The 12,867-nt window shown below is 36.1% G+C and overlaps 1 protein-coding gene across 1 annotated transcript in view; it reads left to right on the forward strand.

Annotated features, from left to right (window-relative positions):
- The window catches only part of cnot2.L (CCR4-NOT transcription complex subunit 2 L homeolog), a 41,643-nt gene that overhangs the window by 13,651 nt on the left and 15,125 nt on the right, over window positions 1–12,867 (forward strand). The window contains exons 2-4 of the mRNA XM_041586351.1: window positions 5,202–5,324; window positions 6,469–6,541; window positions 10,798–10,945. Of these exons, the coding sequence (XP_041442285.1) occupies window positions 5,214–5,324; window positions 6,469–6,541; window positions 10,798–10,945 (332 nt within the window). The 5' untranslated portion in view covers window positions 5,202–5,213. The remainder of the gene's footprint in view (window positions 1–5,201; window positions 5,325–6,468; window positions 6,542–10,797; window positions 10,946–12,867) is intronic.

The raw sequence follows: 12,867 nt of genomic DNA on the forward strand, positions 1-12,867 counted from the left end.
TGTTTAAAATGTTATAAGTGCCTGAGTAGGTGCAAAGTATTACTGTACAACCTTTTTACATGGGGATCTACAGCCTTACTTTAAAAAATAAAACTCTTAAATGTCAAAAGCAACTCTCTTCTTATATAAATCTATTAAAACTTCTATATGTTTTCATGTAACCATGGAAGTCTTCCTTCTGTTATGTGATTTCCAGTAAAACTAGGTCAGCCATTGTTCAGATTTGCTAGTTGGGCATATTTTGTCCAAATTTCAAACTTACTGGCACTACTTCTGCACCAAACTGACTAATATATTTCTTTAATGTACTAGTTGCATTTACATGCTTGAGGGGTCCATGTTTTTATTTAACATAGTAAGTATGCTGTTGGTATTCATAATTTTATTTATTATTCTTCCACCAAAGCTTCTATGTTGAGGCTTGTGTTCTATGTTACTTTTTGACTCTTAGTGGAGGTTTTTCCCCCCCAAAATTCCAAAATTTTAATTTTTTTGGGATAAAAAAAACTCGACTTTTTCAAGATTTATTATGCCCCGAAGCTGCAAAAAACTTGAAAAATACTCCTGCTAAAACCTGTCGAGGTCATGTAGAAGTCAATGGCAGAGGTCCCTTGAACCATTTGAAGATGTTTATACCCTTCATGATTTTCATGAAATGGTGGGAGGTTTGGTGGTTTGTGCTTGAAAACTCGATCGATACTATAGTTCATATTAACAAGCTGCTGAATAGCAATAGAGGAAATTGAAAAAGGCTATATGGCACAGGTTAAATAGTAGATAACAGATAACACCATTATGTTCTGCAGAGCTTTTCTGCTGTGTAACCTGAGCCTTGTCTCCTTTGATTGGCTGCCGCCATTGCTACACATCAGCTTATTTATATAAACAATAGTAGTGTTTCTGAATCAAACAAACCAGTTTTACAAGTGCAGGGCAACACTGTATTATATTTTTATTACTTTAAAACAATTTCATTTTTTGATGTTAGTGTTCCTTTAAAGTGGCATTAAAGTTTACCATTACAAATGGCAAATGACAATTACTTTTTTAATTTTATAATATTTTGTTACATTGTGGATTTTTTTTCTACTTAAATAAATGAGGCTACCATTAGTCTTTCTGATCTGTGGTTCATTTTTAAATATGTTTAGGACCCCAGGCATACCGTGATATGATCCCTTACCCACCTTCCCCCAATTAAATATGTGAAGCCTGTCCCATGACTCCAAGTAAATATCCAGATGTTTCAGAATTTTGTATGTGTTGAGAAAGCTTTGCTATCCTGGCTTATCTTGAAATGTGCTTATCGGAAACAAAATTTGGCAGTCTTATCACTAAGTACAGGCCTGCAGACTGGCATGCTCTTACAGCAGAATGATGTTCACACTGCCAAAACTAAAATTGATGCAACGCTGTTGTTATTTCAGTCTTTCAGTATTTCAGTATTTAGAGGAACCCCCTTCCCTTCAATTAATTTATTGGCACAGAGATGTACGGTGAATTGGTAGTAGGCGCTCATAATCCAATTGGGTTCATTTGAGTTATAATTGGGAGCATGCAGTATGACTTTCTATTTCATAGAGCAGAATTTACTTGTATTGCTATAACCAAGTAAATTACATTGTGAATGTTGTAGATAGAATGTATCCATGTGTATATATAGTAAGGGATATCCTGATGGACAGCATTACATTAGAAGTATAACTTAATAAAGATTTAGGGGTTGCCGTATTAATCTTTGTAGATTTCCCTTGTTTGTGTGTGTGTGTATACCGTATATATATTTGAATGCATGCCTTGAAATTCATAGGCAGATGTGTCCAATCATGAGAAAAGGTATTTAAGATGGCCAATTGCAAGTTGTGCTTCTGTTTGACTCTCCTCTGAAGAGTGACAGCATGTGATCCTCAAAGCAACTCTCAAAAGATCTGAAAACAAAGATTGTTTAGTATCATGGTTTCAGCTGTAAGGAATGAAATCGGGAAATGCAAGGCCACAGGCACAGTTGTTGTAAAACCCAGGCTAGGCATAGGCAGAGGATTGTGAGTGGTTACAGACAACCTCTAAAGATCACCTCTAAAGACCTGCAAGAACATAAATTGAGTTATTTGGTCATAACAAAAATCGCTTTGCATGGTGGAAGAAGAACACCACATTCCAAGAAAAACATCTGCTACCTATTGTCAAACTTGGTGGAGGTTCCATCATGCTGTGGGCTGTGTGACTAGTTCAGGGACTGGGGCCCTTGTTAAAGTTGAGGGTCGGATGAATTCAACCCAATATCAACAAAATCTTCAGGATAATGTTCAAGCATCAGTCACAAAGTTGGATATTGGGGTTGGATATTCCAACAAGACAATGACCCTAAACACACTTAAAAATCTTCAAAGGCATTTTTTTTTTTTACAAAAACTCAAATTATACTTTTTTTTTTTTTTAAACCCTGAAAAATTTGAGTTCTTTATTTTTAACCTGAAAATTTGAATTTTGAATGAAAAATACCCTTTAAAATCTGATTTTTTTCAGGTTAAATACAATTCAACTTTTAATAAATTTGCCCCAAAATGTAAATTCTGTCAAAAAAGTGCAAGCAACAATAGTTTACTTGGCTGTTTTCACAGTTTTCATTGTTTCTTGAAAGTCCAACCTTTGGCTAAGGCCCCCATCATCAGTGTACCAGTCATTTGGCTTCAGTTCCATGATTTCTAGGAGAGCACATACATATTCACTCTAACTAAATATTAGGCTAGGCCTTCAGTTGAAACTAGGAGAGCAAATGGCCATTCTCCCCAATAGTCACCCTATGCTGAGCCACCCAGACACTGCTCCAGGTTCCCCAAAGGGGGCTAGCACCACAGTTTGTGCAGCTCTGCTGTAAAGGGATGCTGAGACTCACATTGCTATATTGATTAAATGCACTTTATATAAGTGCATGTGGTTCCATATAGCTTACAGATACCTGAATTCATACCTGAATGGTGGTAAGCTTCTAGTAGCATCGAAAACACTACAATAGTAAATGAAAAGCTCAGAAGTTTCATTCATATTTAGCAGTGAGATTTATTTTTAGTTTTATGTTTGAGTATACAATTCTAACTATGTCTTATAAATCCTTTATGTATTCATCTGATCTATGTTCAAGGCTGCTTGATGCATTTGAGAGTTGGATGTGTACCCAGCCGGAGTACTGCTCCAATGCCAAAAAAATGTCAAAGCATTGTGCAATGTCCAAAGGAACATGATAACAAACAACCAGTGTTGGTAGCAAGAATACCAGTAATTCAGCCATAGTTTGAAGCATATCTAGGATGCATTTACATTTGATGCATTTGTAGAATACTGTACCCAGATTGTGGTTTGCCAGCCATTAAAGGAGAAGGAAAGTATTCTTGCACTTGGGGGGTGCCAAATGTTAGGCACCCCCAAGTGATTGTATCGACATACCTGAAACCTTGGGCCGGTGCTCCATGCACTGGCCTGGGGTTCTTCCAGTGAGTACCACGGAGCAAACCTCTTCCGGCTTCTTCTTTCTTCAAATTTCCGGGGGCAGATGCATGTGCAGTAGATTGAAACTGCCGACTTTTTAGTTAAAGTTCTGCTCTTTGTTCTACTGCGCATGCGCAGCTGCACGAAGAAAATGGAAGCTGGAAGAGGATCGCTCCTTAGTGCTCACTGGAAGAACCCCAGGCCGGCGCAGTTTTCTGCTGATAGGAGCACCGGCCCAGGTTTTAGGTAAGTAAATACACGCACTAGGGGGTGCCTAACATTTGGCACCCCCAAGTGCAAGAAGACTTTCCTTCTCCTTTAAACAAATTGTTTCTTAGAGATTAGGACTTGTGGATATTTTATAATTGTTAGGGGATATATTTTTATTCCCCCTTTTCCACAAAAATAGATTCTTTCAGATTCACACTGTAATCACATTTACTTCCACCCTAAGTATACCAATTTATATCCTAATGCTCAGTATGTGCAGTTAACTGTAGACCTCCCAATTTGCCTGAAAGTTTTTTTTGCATTTATAAGAGCCAGTTACTTTTTGCTGTTAATTGTTTTATATCGGAACATTTAATACTTCTAGGTTGGTTACAGTTAAACTTTATGGGAGATGTTGTAGAACGGTGCTTGGTCAAAAATGTCATCTTTCAAGAAATATGTTGTTGTGTGGGTCGAAATATAAAGGGACTGATAGAAAAAGCTGATGTGTAACATTACCTACATGTAAGTGTTGCAGTCCCGACATGCTGTAATCTGCGTATATATAAAATATAATCTGGTGGTGTCTGAAAAACTTTTTGTTTGTTATTGAAATACATTTACTGTCAGATATAGATGCAGGAACAAAACACATCATCCGACTTATCTGATACGACTTATAAACATTATAAATGTAGGATCCAACCAAATCTCATGCTGTCGCATGGCAATATTTTGTCATTCAGATAAAATCTGACCCCCAAAGTCTGATCTAAATCTCCCATGTAGTTTAGTCATTATGATGATATCTTTTTTGCAGCTATACTGTCCTACATCTTCACTCAATTCAGTTTATTAAACCCCATTTTTTCTAATTTAAGCGATCTTCCAGGCAATCCCTTATGTAGGTGCAGTCAGTCACAGCTTTTGTGGTTTTACCCCAACAGGAAATAAAGAAACAATCCAGTGCCACAAAACTTTTCCTCTTCTACTAATATTTAAGCCTAGCCCACACTTGTAGCAATCATCAGAAAATATCCATGCACAAAAATATACTGCCCATCCAAATTAATCCATAATAAATCCTAAACCATATATTTCTTATAGCAATTTTTACTAACGATCGCCTTAATCTTTGCACTCTGTATGTTGATTACACTTATAGATCAGCCAGTTAGTGAGTAGCCCTCCTCAGGGAATCCAAGTCAGTCCCAGTGGTTGTATTTATACTGTCTGGTCTGCTAAAACAGCTGAACATAAAAATACCTTTCCATTGTTTCCAATCCAATTTAAAGCAACGGTACAGAATATCCTTTGGTACTAAATAATGCTGTTGTTGCCTATGCAGTATATATAGGCTTACATTATCTCAGAGAATTGATATGGTTGCTCAAAGGTGAAGTTAAATTTTTGTGTTTTTTATGCTTTTTCAAACAGTTAATACAGTGACGTCAGTTTATTTAAAAAAATGTTACAACCTAACTGGTGCAATCTTATTTTTTTAGGTGACATACAGCATGTTTGGTGCTTCAAGAAAGAAGTTTGTAGACGGTGTCGAAAGTGACTACCATGATGAGAATATGTATTATAGCCAGTCTTCGATATTTCCACATCGGTCGGAGAAAGATGTAAGCTTTTTTATGGCAAAATGTTGCAAATAACTTTATAAGAGCAGACAAAATAGAAGTATTTTTGTGTTTTGTGAGCAAGTTATAATTGTAATGGTTGAGGCCTTGTGCGGGTTTTTAATTTTTTTCTTTTTTAACTTTTATGAATGTGCCTAATCTGTGTTTAATAAATACAGTATTCTCGTAATCTTGCATTGTAAATATGCACACTTGGCTATTAAAAAATTCACACTTTTTTTTTTCTTTTTTCTGGAAAATAAAGTACAGGTATGGGATCCGTTATCCAGAAAGTTCCAGATTATGGCTGCCTCCTATAGGCTCCATTTTATCCAAATAAAAATGATTTCCTTTTTCTCTGTATAAATAAGCGTACTTTGTACTTCCAAAATGAGTTATAATTAATCCTTGTTAGAAGCAAAACCCATTCTATTTGGTTTATTTAATGTTCACATGATTTTCTAGTTCAGGTATGGGATCTGTTATATTATCCAGAAAACCGTTATCCAGAAAGCTCTGAATTATGGAAAGGCCACTCTCCAAAGAATCCAAATTTTAAAAAAATAATTTCCTTTTTCTCTGTAATAATAAAACAGTACCTTCCTTGTACTTGATCCAAACTAAGATATAATTAATCCTTATTTGAAGCAAAAAACAGCCTATTTTTTTTATTTAATGTTTACATTTATTTAATGTTTATTTAATGTTTACATGATTTTCTAGTAGACTTAAGGTATGACGTGCCAAATTACGGAAAGGTCCCAAGCACACTGGATAACAGGTCCCATACATGTAGATGCAAAGTATGAAGATCCAAATTACAGAGAGATCCTTTATACGGAAAACCCCAGGTCCCAAGCATTCTAGATAACAGGTCCCATACCTGTACCACATTTTTTATTATTTTAATATATATATTCATGAGATAAGATGGGAGTTTTTTTTAAACCATTTCATTATTACAATGCTTATTTTGTGCTATGATACTTCTGAAGCAAGGTGTAAAACATTTGTAAAAATCTTATCAGTGGGCCCTCCTGACATGAGTCTTTGTCTACGTGGAAAAATTACTTAGAAATTTAAAGACAGTCCAGATCATTACATTTTGTCTTTTTCACTAATGATAGATATGTTTTGTGTCCTTCAGATGCTGGCATCTCCATCACCATCCGCATCGGGTCAACTGTCACAGTTTGGGGCCAGTTTATATGGACAACAAAGTAAGATTCTTTTGGCTTGAGAAGCTGAATCCTTTGGAAATTAATCACTTTGTGTGTGTGTATATGCAATACAGACTGTCTCTGTAGAGTAAATCTACCTCAAGGGGGGTTTTAATTAAAGGTCAAAAGGTTTGTTGTGCCTCCTATGGGGTTTCATTTTAATAACAGCTAGTTGTGTTTGCAGATACCTTCCCTTATTCATATTAATGTCATATTAGTGACTGTTGTGTGATGATCAAACACCGTAGGCTCATAGTCATATTTAGACAGATAAATACTTTTCCTTTTAATATTTGGAGATCCGGTTCTGTCCGAATCTTGTTCATGTTGAAGACTTTTTTTGTGCTCTTCTACCTACAATTATACGTTCCTTGGATAGAATGAGCATTAGCGTCTGAATGATGGTGTTTCAAGCAGTCTCTCATTGGATGTATCATTGGAAGCATTTCTTGGTAAAACAACTGCCCTCTAGTGGGTTAATTATGTAATATACTACCTGTATCAGATGCAAACAACGCACGCTTTAGGCCTGCAAGTTGGTGGGGTTTACACCATTTCTCCCTTACACTCTATGGAACAGCAGATTGTCAAAAAAGTAAATCTAAAGTTTAATTATTTTTTTAATTATTTAATTACATTTTTAATTGCTGTAATTGAGTTTCTGGACCAAACTGTGCCCCTTGGCATGCTTTAACTGAGTACATTAAAATATATCTAAAGGAGTTTGATATCTTGAGGTTTCACTAGTCCAAATAACCAAATCTCCCAGGCACAAAAGGCCCTTATTAAGTAACATGAGTTTACCCATAAATGTGTGTTAACTGAGAAGTATGGATACTCTTGGTTATTTGAATTGCTTGCTATCAAGCCAGCAAAGGTGTCTGAAGGTATCCAAATCTCTAGCGACCCTAAAACTTTGCTCTGTCTAAAGAAAGGCAGATCATTAATACCTTGATTTAAAGAGAACTGATTGTGTGAAAGCTGCAAGACAACACTACATACATTATGCGGCCACATGTTTGTGGAAAGCTGCCTATCCAACATTTCAGTCCAATACCAAAGGTAATAATATGAAGTAGGTCTTCTCTTTGCTACTAAAAAAACCTTTACGCTTTACTCTTCTGGGAAGGCTTTCCACTAGATATACTGTAACTTTGTTGAATGGAATATGCTGCATTTATTCATAAGAGGGTGGGCAGTGATGTTGGATGATCAAGCAACTTTTTAATTGCTCTTTAGTATTTATTTTTTTATAGTTTAATTATTTATCTTCTTCTTCTGAATTGCGTTACCCACTGAATATTGCATATCCATCAGAATCAGATACTGGTGCTCGTGCCAGCAGCATACCCAGTGTAGTGGCCATTGACAACATACCTGAATCCAACTGATCTGCTGTTTGTTTCCTGCCCTAAAGGCTAATGTAGAAAGGTTACTACATATTGCCTATTGACAGCATACAGATTCAAGACTTGTCTATTGCAAAATCTAGCTAATGAATATTCAATTTAGTACACTCATATTTTCATAAAATATATCCAGGTTTGTTATTTTCCACTGTTCCATTTAATGCTCAAATGTGTGCCCCTCCATCAAGGAGCACAAAAGTGCGGTGGTTAGCCTGCCATTTGAGTTGCAAGTGGTGAAATTGTGCCTTAAAGGTAGATAATGTGCCCTTCAGCATTGCACAATTGCAGGTTAAAGTTACTGCAACATCAGTAGTAGAGCAATTTAATCTGGATATTACAGTATAGTAACCTGGAGTGAATCCACAGAGACCAAAATTGACTGGTGAGACTCATGGACCCAATCTAAACACTTGCCCATTCTTGGGAATTAGCTAAAGGCTATCTTCTGGCTCTTCGGCCCTCTTCTTTGCTATATGGCCCACACCGTTTTATATGAAAAAAACAAATCAAGACCCTGTCCCTACAGTCTCTGGATTATGTCACCCCTTTTTAATGCATTTGGAGTCAGAGATTAAGGCAAATTTTAATGTTTTATCATCATAAGAAAACAATGTCACATCTTCACAGCAGGTCTTAGTTTGCAGGGGTTGAGGCAGAATATAAATATGAATTTTAAACGCTGTTAGACTTGATCTTGCTTATATGTTCTTTGAAACTTCTTCTGGCCTTAACAGAAGGCATTTAGGAATTAGGAAATCCAAGATTTTTTTTAAGAAAAATGTGTTCATTGTGCCCAATATTTCTGCAGTTAAATAAAACCCACATGTTGCATAAATGGCAAGGTAGCATCTTGTACTGCATAAGCATATTCCAGTGCATTATAGAGAAAGGACACAATGCCAGCCAGTGCAAAAAGACATTAGATCTGGTCGCATCCCGGTAGTTTTACGTTCAGATTTAATAACCAGAAAGTTATAAGATAGCATGCAGTTATATAGCCAAAGTCCGAACACATTCTGGGAGCTACAACAGCAGGACAGGGCAGGTTAGTAGAGAAGTGGCAATAGAATCATGGAGAATTATCAGACACAGAAAGAAAAATAAGGTGGGTACTATATGGTGACCAAGAATTTCAAGAGTCTGGATCCAAGCATTTATGTTTTGGTGCCGTTTGGACACCAGATAGCAAGGACCTGAGTGATGCACACACATATTTTGCACAATAACTATAATGAAATATAGTTCATCTGGTTGCCAACCTTTCCTATGCAGTTTCCTGTATTAATTAAACTGAACTAAACTAACAGGCAGAACCTATCACAGTGGCCTAAGTTACCTCCTGTGAGGGGGCTACTTGTAAGTTGGGTATTTATATGCCTCCCCTAATTCTGCAGCACTTTGCAAACAAATATGTGTTGAAATGTTTGGATGCTGTTACAGAGGAATTCTTTCATGGAAAGCTGACATGATACATTACTTTCAAGGGCTAATGGGCAGACACTTGGTACAGCAAATGGAAATTACAGCTTCCACAACTTTGTTTTCCGTTTGAGAAATACTAAAATACTAGTCTGTTTCTAGTAATACTTGCTTTAAGGAATATTGTGTACATAGCTGTTGTAAAAGGGTTATGCTGTACAATAACAATTTTTGTTGGATTAAATGGAAGAGTGGAAAAAGAGAAACCTTGGCACTAAGAGCAGTAGAACAACAAAGTTGTTTTTATAAAACAATGCAAAAAAATGTTGTATTTATTGCATACTAAAGGGTTGTGACATTCTGGTTTTAGGGAACTACTGAAGTCACAAACCGTATAATATTATCAAACCTCAAAGGCAGTGGCTATTAAACAATATAATGTGTCTGGCAGACCTTGCTTATAAAACATTTTTTTTTCCAGTGTATTGCACGTGCCTTCCATTAGCTCTTAGTGAACTAGCACCAAAAATACATGTTTTATATGGATTTAAATATAATGTACTGTTAACACATTTTTAAAATTCAAATTTGAATATGCGAATGTTGGGTCATCATGATCTAATAATTGTGGATTTGATGCATCCCTAATATTTATAAATAAGAGTATGGGACCTGTTATCCAGAATGATTGGGACGTGGAGTTTTCCAGATAACAGATCTTTCTATAATTTGGATCTTCCTAACTTAAAGGGGAACTCCGGCTTCCAAACCAAATTTGATAAAGAGGCCCACATAACACAGAAACCTCTAATATACCCATCACAGTTACCGGTTTCTTCAAAAAGTATGAATAAATGCAATTTTCTATGCCGTAATCCAGCTGGTTAACAGTTCTTCGCTTTCTGCATCATTTGAAATCCTGGCAGGGAAGGAGGGACTAAACACTGATGTTACAAATTGTAACAACCTCTCCACAGCTTACAGACAGCATGCAGGAACTACATAACCCACAATGCATTGCACTGTGATGTTCCGTTCCTTATTGAAATCACATGTGCAGGGAATTGTGAGCTTTGGAGGATACAAAGTAACAGTAGTCAGCCAGCTTTGCAAAGTAGTCAGAAAGAGCAGAAGAGCAGGGGGCTAGGCTTAGGGAACTGTCAGAAACCATTAAAATTCATAAAAAGTCTGCATATTTTTTAATTGATGTATATTGCAAAGTTGCTTGACATTATGTTCATATACATACATATTTATCTACAGAATATCAGTACTCACTTTTTTTTAAAATTTTCATTATTATATTTTTGACTTGAGAAAGTCCCACGGAAGACTGAAACGTTAAAGTTTTCTGTAGATATTGGTTTGTCTTTATGATGAAATATAATAATATATACATATATTTTTTTTTTATTATTCATTGTACAGGTGCACTAGGCCTTCCAATGAGGGGGATGAGCAACAATACTCCTCAGTTAAACCGCAGCTTATCACAAGGCACTCAGTTACAGAACCATGTAACGCCTACTACAGGGGTACCAACAATGTCGCTTCATACACCGCCATCTCCGAACAGGTATGGAAAAGAAATATGATGGTAAAATGTGAATTTAATATGAAAAATAAGTCGAATTGTGCATTAGAAGAAACCTTAACAGCCAATTTGCAGTTTGGAATATTCAAGGGAAACTGCATAGCTACAGGTTTGTATGATATGGATTTATTATGTATTTCACAGTCTTATTCTTTTGGTTTTCAAGCAATAGCCCTTTAATTTGTTTGTGACGTGTGAAGTATAAGTTTAGAAAAAAAAAATCCAATGGGGCAAAATACTGGAGATAGAATCCTTTCAATTTTCCTTCAAGTTTATCAGGAGACAATTTATCTGCCTGCAACACACATGGAAAGAATATACAGACTACTTGCAGATAGCTCTCTGGCTGGAATTGAAGTTGGAACTCCAGTGCTGCAAGGCAACAGTGCTACCCACAGACCAGGGCACAGGCAGAAAGCATGGCAAGGAGATTGAGTTTTTCAAACTTCATATTAAAATTGGCCTACTGTATAGCACATGAGTCATAATGGAAAAAGTAGATTATCAATGCACATTTTCAGGACAAGACCCTTTTACCTTATGTGCTTTCCTACTATTAAGACAGTCCAGATTAAGTAGTCAAGGAACTTCAGGAGAAGTCTGGTCATAATATATACTAAATAACAAACTTTCTAATTCTGAACCATAAGAATTTAATACAGAAATAATAGTAATATTCACCATAGGTATCCAAAGCATATAGTAGCTAATGTGGAATGTACTTTGGAATTTTAGTCACTAGGGTGGGTTGCCTAACATTTGCACCCTCTAGTGATTTTCACTTTTCTTTTTCCACATCAGTGTTGTTTATTGTGTCTCTTGTAATGTAGAAAGTCACAGCTTCCGTCTCAGGGCTGCTTCAAATGTTTAGACCTAGCTGAAACAAAGGTTGTTTCTGGCCTTTGATCCTTCAGAGCATCACTGACCAGGAAGAGAGCTGAGCGGGCTGCAAAGCATTCTTGTGCAGATTAATCCATGTTTATTAAAAGCCAAGTAGATAATGATTTAAAAAACACAACACAAATTGAGATTTGTTTAACATTCTTTCTTCTTTACTTAATATATATTAGGTTGTTTACCACAAAACAACTGGAAGTTGGAAAAGTAAAGAATCTTGTGGTTTTGCACCAAACAACTTTCACAATAATACTGTTCTGTTGGTAGGGTGGGTATAGGCTTCACTTATGTGGGCATCATTATTGATGTGCAAGACCTCAAACAGCTGATATCTGGTAGGTAGTAGAACAAAAGCTACTTCACAAATATGAAACTTCACTTCTGGAGTTCTAAAGATTCCCCATTGCTAACGGATGTGATATCATGACAGCATAACATTATTTGTGTAACTGTTTGTACCTTCTGGTTGGACAGTCTGCACTACAGGTCTAGAGACTGCTTTGTAAACATAAAACATTATATGCTGCCTTTACTGAAGGATAAGGATAGATCATTGAATCTTAGATGATACTTAGCATGCTGTACAAAAAGCTCTGCTATGTTTAATACCTATATGCATGTCTTATGTTAATGTTCTTGGTATCATCACCCTTGTATGTTTTAGGGTTTCTTTTTACTGGGCTTCGGTCATAAAAGTAAATGTTGTTTTGTGTATTCTGGTGAACATTTTTTTTATATTTTCCTTTTGACAAATCTGCATTATACTGCTCGTCTCACACAACACAGTGTAGGTTAAATTACTGTATATGGAAGGCTCATTTCCCTGCTGCCTGGAGCGGTATTTATTTAATTTAGCCATGACGGTGACTATACCTGAGGAAGATTTTTTTCAATCAATAAATATGAAATCTTAACTTCTGAAGTGACACAACATTTCTGTAAAAGATTAGGTATTTTTGTCATCAGTGCTAACATGATTGTTTCTATAGTAAGATTTGAAGAGAAGC

Source organism: Xenopus laevis, chromosome 3L, assembly GCF_017654675.1.
Source record: "Xenopus laevis strain J_2021 chromosome 3L, Xenopus_laevis_v10.1, whole genome shotgun sequence".
NCBI lineage: Eukaryota > Metazoa > Chordata > Amphibia > Anura > Pipidae > Xenopus > Xenopus laevis.